Source organism: Gossypium hirsutum, chromosome D04 (genome assembly GCF_007990345.1).
Source record: "Gossypium hirsutum isolate 1008001.06 chromosome D04, Gossypium_hirsutum_v2.1, whole genome shotgun sequence".
Lineage (NCBI taxonomy): Eukaryota > Viridiplantae > Streptophyta > Magnoliopsida > Malvales > Malvaceae > Gossypium > Gossypium hirsutum.
This window is the reverse complement of record NC_053440.1, coordinates 30082719-30090890: the sequence shown is the minus strand read 5'-3', so window position 1 is coordinate 30090890 and position 8172 is coordinate 30082719. Positions and strand designations below refer to the sequence as shown.

Below are 8172 nucleotides of genomic sequence, written 5' to 3'. Positions count from 1 at the left end.
GAGGTGAGGGACGGTTTTGAAAACCTTGAATTCTTTTGCTTGAAATTTGATTTGATAGTAGTCGAGAAAAGGAAGAACTTTGGGAGTTTTTTTGAAAAATTCACTAGATATAAATTCTAGGTTTGAATAGATTAGCTATTTATAAAACTCTTTTTCCATAATTGAAATAGGTTTTAGGAATTCTTGTAGAACTAGGATTATTTTAATTTAAGGACCAAATTGAAAAAAATAGTTTTTGGGTTAGGCTAGCTTGAAAATTTGGCACTTTTATGGAGTTTAAATAAGAAAATAAAATATTTTGATTGAAGATGCACAAGGGTTTTATCCCTATTTCTTCTAGTCCTATTTTTGGGTTGTGACATTATTTCATCCCCAACAACTCGAAAAGACTAGATTTCACTTCCTTAATATAAATATTCATCAACAACACTTCAAGACATAATAGACAATATCCAAACGTCAAAATCAAGAGAATAACCTTCAATTATTTAATTCTTCTTATTCTCTTATACATGGTTCTAGTGAGCTTAATTCTTATAAACAAATACCTCCTAGAGGTTTTATTTGTTTACTTTCCTTTTACCAATTGTAGATTTGGAGGGTAAAATTGAGCCTTAAAAATTAAAAGATTTTAATTGAGTCATAAAAATTATAGAGAATATTCTATCTTAACCTCAAGGAAAAAATAGGGATTGTAAATGTTATATTTTTTTCTGTGAATGGTACATTTCATAATATTAAACTGAAAAATCATTAATTGAAATATACTAAAATAGTGTAGATAGGCAATTGAGGTGACAACAAAGTTATTGAGCTATATATATTTTTATATATTTTAAAATTTAAGTGAAGAAAAATGTAATTTATTTTTTAAAAAGAAAATTAAGCATTGCCAAATAAATTGTATTTTGATAATATCATGTAACATTTAATAGCAGTTGTTACGTTACCATGTCTTTCAATCATTGGTGGCTGACGATTAGGTGATTAAAAATTTTGATGTTCTTAATTTGATGCTCAAATTAATTATTCTTAGAGTTAGATGGCTAAATCAAACCTCAGTGATTATTTGTATATTTCTTTTTGTTGTTATAAATTATATACTATTAATTTATCAATAGTTAATTATTAATATTATTCATGGTCTACTATCATTTCACTAACATTATTTGTGAATTAATATGTAAGTTCTTAGCTCGATTCATATTATTGCTATTACAACAATTTAAATTACGTAAATTCAAACGTGTTTAAGGTTTTAATATTCTGCTGTTTGGGGATTGGGTACTGTATATTATTGGTAGTTGGTGTTACAGTGGAAAGATGACAGCGTAGAAGAAAAACAAATGGAAGTATCAAGGTTGAGTGGTGGGGAGTCTGATGAGAACAGAGTGCTCAGGCTTGTGCCTACATTCGAAATCAAGATGAACAAAGGCTCGTTCCACTTCTTGGAGTTGTTCAATCTTTATCTGCAGTGATTCCCCAATCGCATGCGCCTCTTTCAATGGCAAGTCCTCTGGCAATTCAATATCAACCTGGTTTTTGTACAACTAAAATATCAAAATGTTGTATTACTAGTGTGATCTCGGATAGCAAATTTGCTTAGATACCATTCAAATATGTGGAGAATGAACCAGATAAGGAAAGCAAAAAGATGTACATAAGCAGCATTCCGATAAACAAACCTCAACGAAGAATAAGACGCCGAAGGTATATGCACGAACAGTATCAACTCTTTTGATCTGAGGATGGTGCCTTAAGAGAAGATACGTAAGTTTCTGCAATACTTCAGGGGGAGCAGATTGTCCAACCAAGGAAACTATGAGAAAAGAAGCAAGTGTGGCTATGTACCCTATTGGACTCTCCAACTTACAAGCTAACTTTAAATGTTTTTTTTATGTCCATTGTTAACTTTTGAAGTTAGGTTACTTTGAGGATTCTAAAACCTAAATCAGATTTAAATTAAGATCAAATTTACACAGTGAATGTGTCTCTCAAAGATTGAGAAAGAGAAGCAAAATATTGAACCTGCATTTTCCAACACAGTTCCAGACCAATTTGTAATTGTATAGAGTGCAAGGATGATAGCACCAGCAGGGTCAATCCACCAGTAAAATTTATCACCGAGAACAGCAGCAATCAAACCAACTAGATTTGTCACCACATCAAAATAATGGTCCTGCCAAATTCCAATCATCGTCAACAAAAGGAGTTTAAAACCCTACAGTACCTATCAGAAATGGTGGGAAAAATTAACCTTAGCATAGGCACGAACGATTTTGCTCCCTGAGCTTCTACAGTAAAACCATAGGACAATTTTCACTGCAGATGCTGTCAGCATGATCGTATAAAGCCATACCAGTTGCTGTGAAGTCATTTTTTCAGACGGTTTGTCTTGGATCGATTGTTCTACAGCTTCAAGTAGCACCTGGAATCCTGTAATATAGTTGGAAGGACTACGTATCAGAATACAAGCGCCCGACATAAGTATGTTCAACTTTTGAAGCCTTTTCCGGTAACTCATGTTTGGAAAATAATGAGGAGTCAAAGAGCCGGAATTTAAGCATGGTATAACTAAGCTTCATGAATGTTCACAAAAACATGGGACAAACCTCAACAACTGACTCTTTTAAGGTAAATATGAAGGACATGGCACAAGAACCAGAAAAACATACCAAGAGTAGCCATGACAGCAGCAAAGATGATGATGCCAACGGGCTGCACTCGTAGTTTTCCAATAGGATACTTATAGATGTTTATGGTTTTCATTGACAAGTTTGTGAACCATAGTATACCCCCTGCTAAAAGATCTAGCAAAGAATCTAGTGTTGATGCAGCAACGGCTAGGGATCTACTCTTGATGGTTGCATATATCTGTAGGTGCATATAATTTGTTAAAGGCTGTTGAAGGCATAAAAATTAAATACCCTAACTGGTTAAAAAACAAACAAATTTATGTTGCTCAGATTTGTGTGCAAGTGTTACGAAAATGTATCTGACATAAGTATGATCTTTATGAGTTTTTTTCATCTATTTTGAGAGTCCTTGTCGGATCATATGGCTGAAAATGTGTCGGACACATAGAAATGATGAGTCGGAGCCATGTAAGAACACATCCATAGATAACCTTTTAAATCGTGTCTGTCACAAAACATTATCATATTTATTATGAACATAACATAACAGAGCAGTATGTTCTGCTGAAATAGACAGACCTGAACTATTAAACGGCCAATAAGCCATGTTTTGGAGGCTGGAACACTGATATGAACAAATAAAGCTAAATCCAGAAAACATCACTGGTTGCACATTGTGTTCCTAAATTCTACAAGAAATGGGAAAGGTTTATCACCTTAAACACAAGCAAAAAAGCATTTGCCCAGTTTGAAATGTTCATTGCTCTTTCATGTTGGGCTTGTTCTTCACAATCTTGTGCTTCATCAACGGCATTAGGTGACTTCAGGGAGTCAACTTCCTCAAAAGATCTCAACATAGCAAATTGTTTCTCATAGTATTCTTTTTCACCTTAAAAAGAAAACAGCAGTAAAGGATCAATACATTCATGTTTAGGGTTATCAAGTATTTGAAACCTACGGCCAATTGTTAATAGAGAGAGCCAACTTGAATATAAGATCATATACAATTTAATATTAATTGATGTAGGAATAAATAAATCTTATCATATGTACTTGGATTTTGATATTAAGCATTCAACCAAAAATCAATTGACTTGAGAATAAGCCATTCACAATTGAAGAATTAACCGATAAATGATAACACCACTTCAACAAAGTCTTCGTAGGTTACGATTCCCATCCATTTTACAAGAATTCTGCTGCAGTTTAGAAAAATATATATATATGTTAAGCACCCATATATCTGGATCTCACCAAAGTATTAACATATTTAGTGCTGAGTCCATTTAGACCTGACCTCCATTGAAGCTTTTAGCATGAGCCACCTTTAAATATTCTGCATAAAATAACTTTCAACAGCTTATGATTATGAAATTGGTTTGCACCAACCATAGTCTAGCTTTCTTGTTTTGGTCTGTAAAAGAGAGTGGCCTAGAAACTGTCAACTTGTAAATAGGCATCAAACATATTGACATTGAAATTAGTTTGATCATTGCCTTGGTTTCATTACTACGTAGCCCAGCCGAACATGTACCACACTCAGACCTACCTAATATGGGAACATATATGAGAAGCAGAAAAGAAATTGGGATAATTCTATAAAGAAAATGGAGGTACCTTCAATCAAGCAAGTGGTTTTAGAAAGGTTGATATGAAACGGAATCTCGGGATCAAGCCCGGACCGTACTTTATCAGGCAATTTGGAGAAGAATTCATGCTTGAGGGCACTTACTATATTCAATTTTCCCATTCTTGATGTGCTGTTCTCCTTCAGTTGACAACAATGGAGTTCTCACGTTGTTCATGTTTAGCACCTATGATTGAACGATAGCTAATAAGTTCAAAAAAAAAAAAGTTTCTAGAGAGGCAGAAAAAGACCGAACACATCACAACAAGAAACAAGAAAGAACAAACAACAAACACATCTACAACAGTTACCGATGAATCATGAAAATGGGAGACGAGAAGTTACTGATTCTGGGCAAATCAGATTCACCTAGAATTCATAAACAACTTTTTCACGACAATTTGACAAATCTGAGACTTAAAAACAACAACCACAGAAAACTGAAATCGCTAGAGATAACAAGAAAAACCATGTATGTATGTATACACACTGCAGATTATTTTATGGATAATGTCATGTGATAGGATATAGGATATGATTAAAAAAGAAGTTCTGGTTTGGTTTTTGGAGCATATCTAAATCTGACATCTCAATTCTCGACAGCTGTTATATGGGATTCCGTCACCATTCTCACATTTAAAGAGAGAAGCTTAGCATAGCATGCTTTGATCATCGTCCCTTTGCCAAGTGACAAATCTTTCCTTCGATGTTTAGATGCTATCAAGTTATCAGCACTGCAGTATGACTACAAGATTCGCGTTTTTTTCCTCTTTTTGGATTGGATTTTGGGTACAATTTTTATATTCTCGCAAGTCTCATTGCAATTTATGGATTAATTCCATTAAACATCCATCAAATTTTATGTTGATTTCTAAAGTGTTTAAAAGGTGGCAACGACAGCAGCAAGTTGAAGAATCCATGCAAACTTATGTTGCATGCATGAAACCAGAAACTCGGCTGAAGCATGTTGGAATCCGTTGTGCAATTCGACAAGCCTTGTTCTTCTAGTTGACTTTTGTTAGTCTATGGTGTAATCATTGTATGCTTTGATCAGCTAAGGTTAAAATGTGTGCTTAGCTGATTTAGTAGTCAAATTAGGTTGTCATTTTGTTGATGTAAACCTTTAGTTACTTGCACAAGCAAGCTGTGTTTTCTTTCTATGTAACTTTGTTCTATTTATGTTTGTAACCATGCACTTATTCGGGTAATGAGGAAAAACACTTTGCTCATTCATCTTTTGCTTGTTCTTGCTCCCGTTTTAAGCTTTCAAACATCTAAAACATTCATCTAAGTTGTTTTCAAACTTTGTTTGCTAAGTTAGAATCCAACAAATGGTATCGAGAGCCTGTTGTCTTTGAGGGCCTCTTGTTGTGTGCTGTGTGTTTGAAAGAAAAGAAGCAGGAACTATCTTTGTTGCTCAGAGTTTTGGAAGCTGCGTGAAGATGAGCTTCTCACCACCACCTCCACCCGTGTTTGCTGGTGAAAGCTACAATATATGGGCTGTCAAAATGAAAACATATCTACAGGCACATGACCTGTGGAATGTTGTCCAAAATGACACTGAACCACCACCCTTAAGAGCTAATCCCACGATAGCTCAGATAAGGCAGTATAATGAAGACCGTGCAAAGAAGTACAAGGCCATGTCATGCCTTCAAAGTGGAGTTTCAGATGCTATCTTCACAAGGATAATGGCCTGCGACACACCAAAGGAGGCCTGGGACAAACTCAAGGAAGAGTTTCAAGGCTCAGACAAAACCAGGCAGCAACAACTCATTAACTTGAGAAGGGACTTTGAGAATCTGAGAATGAAAGACTCAGAAACCATCAAGCAGTATGCTGACAGAATAATGTCTACTGTCAACAACATAAGACTGCTTGGAGATGACTTTGGTGATTAGAGGGTAGTGGAGAAAATCATAACAACCTTGCCAGAGAAGTATGAATCCAAGATTTCTTCCCTGGAGGATTCGAGGGACTTATCTGCCATTCCCTTGACAGAACTGATAAATGCTCTCTATGCTCAAGAGCAAAGAAGAGCAAACAGAATGGAGGAGTATTCTGAGGGAGCTTTTCAAGCTAGGAGTAGAGAGAGCTCAAGCTTCAGCTCGAATCACAAAGGCAAGAAGCCTATGTCAGAAAAGAAAGAAAGAGGAAAGAAGGAAGCTGCCAAGAAGAAGTTTCCACCCTGTGCTCATTGCAAAAGAACAACTCACCTTGAGAAATATTGCTGGTACAGGCCTGACATTCAGTGTAGAGGCTGCAAACAGCTTGGTCACATTGAGAAAGTGTGTAAGAACAAACCAAAAGCTCAGTCACAGAATCATAATCAGGCTCAAGTAGCTGAAGACATCGAGGCACAGGAAGAACATGTCTTCACAGCCTCCTGCTTTGCAAGCTCAAGCAAAGTCAGCAAGATTTGGCTGATCGATAGTGGATGCACTCATCATATGGCCTCAGAGGAAAGCATGTTCAAGGAGCTTGACACCTCATTTGAATCCAATGTTAGAATTGGAAATGGTGAGCTTCTTAAGGATAAAGGCAAAGGCAAAGCAGTGATTTGCACCAAGTCAGGTATTAAAACCATTTCAGAAGTTCTTTATGTACCTGACATTGACCAAAATTTGTTAAGTGTTGGTCAGCTACTGGAGAAAGGGTACTCTCTCCTGTTTGAAGGCAAAATCTGTACAATCAAAGATGCTACTGACCAGGTGTTGGCAAAAGTAGCTATGCAAGATAGAACCTTCAATGTGGATGTAAATCAGTTGCAAGCAAGAGCATATGCAGCTCAGACTGATGAGGCAAGTTTGTGGCACAAAAGAATAGGGCATGTGAACTACAACTCACTCGGGCAAATGCAAAAACTGAATTTGGTTGAAGATATGGTTAAGTTCGAGCCAAACAAAGAGGTGTGTGAAGTCTGTCAGCTTGGCAAGCTAACCAGACTGCCCTTTCCAGTCAACAAGGCATGGAGAGCCCAAGAGAAACTTCAGTTGGTTCACACTGACATCTGTGGACCTATGAAGACCAGCTCACTAAATGGCTGCAAGTATTTTGCCTTGTTCATTGATGACTGCACCAGGTTTTGTTGGGTAACCTTCTTGAAACAAAAGTCAGATGTCACTGACTTCTTTCGCAAGTTCAAGGCTTTGGCTGAAAACCAAGCCAACAGCAAACTCAAGAGCCTAAGGTCAGACAATGGAGCCGAGTATGTGTCTCAGAGGTTCCAGAAGATTTGTGATGATGCTGGCATCCTACACCAACTGACCACTGTCTACACACCACAGCAAAATGGTGTTTGTGAGAGGAAAAACAGGACTGTTCTTGATATGGCCAGATGCCTACTGTTTTAGGCCAAAATGCCAAACAACTTCTGGGCTGAGGCAGTAAACACATCTGTCTACTTACTAAATAGACTACCAACTAAAGCAGTCATAGGTAAAACACCCTTTGAGGCCTGGTTCGGGCAGAAACCAATCGTGTCACACTTGAAAGTGTTTGGATGCTTATGCTATGCACTTGTGCCAGCAGAGAAGAGAACCAAGCTGGAAAGAAAGTCTGTGCCAGGGGTATTTGTAGGCTACAGCACTGTGAAGAAGGGTTATAGGATCTTTGATCCATCAACAAAAAAGGTTATTGTAAGCAGAGATGTCAAGTTCAATGAAGGAAGCTGTTGGAAGTGGAATGGGACAGATGCAAGCTTAACTGAAGAAGACTTGCAGGACCTTGATCACCAACATGCTGAAGTTGAAAATGAAGCTATGGATGATTTTGATGATATGCCTGTTAGGGGCACCAGAACATTGGCAGACATCTATGAAAGATGTGCTGTGACCATGGTTGAGCCATCCTCCTATGCTGAAGCCTCGAAAGAGAAATGCTGGCAAGAGGCTATGGAAGCTGAACTAA

General features: G+C 37.0%; 1 protein-coding gene and 1 pseudogene across 1 annotated transcript; one reads left to right on the top strand and one right to left on the bottom strand.

Annotated features, from left to right (window-relative positions):
• Window positions 1-1196: 1196 nt before the first annotated feature.
• On the bottom strand, window positions 1197-4441 carry LOC107899742 (metal tolerance protein 4-like; annotated as a pseudogene).
• Window positions 4442-5705: 1264 nt separating this feature from the next.
• Window positions 5706-6164, top strand: LOC121216108 (uncharacterized). Its single transcript, XM_041091401.1, has one exon. The coding sequence runs from the start codon at window positions 5706-5708 to the stop codon at window positions 6162-6164; it is 459 nt and encodes a 152-aa protein (XP_040947335.1).
• The last annotated feature ends 2008 nt before the right edge of the window (window positions 6165-8172 follow it).

Excerpts from the sequence above, each read along its gene's own strand:
- LOC121216108 (XM_041091401.1), top strand. The coding sequence starts at position 5,706 with ATGAGCTTCTCACCACCACCTCCACCCGTGTTTGCTGGTGAAAGCTAC.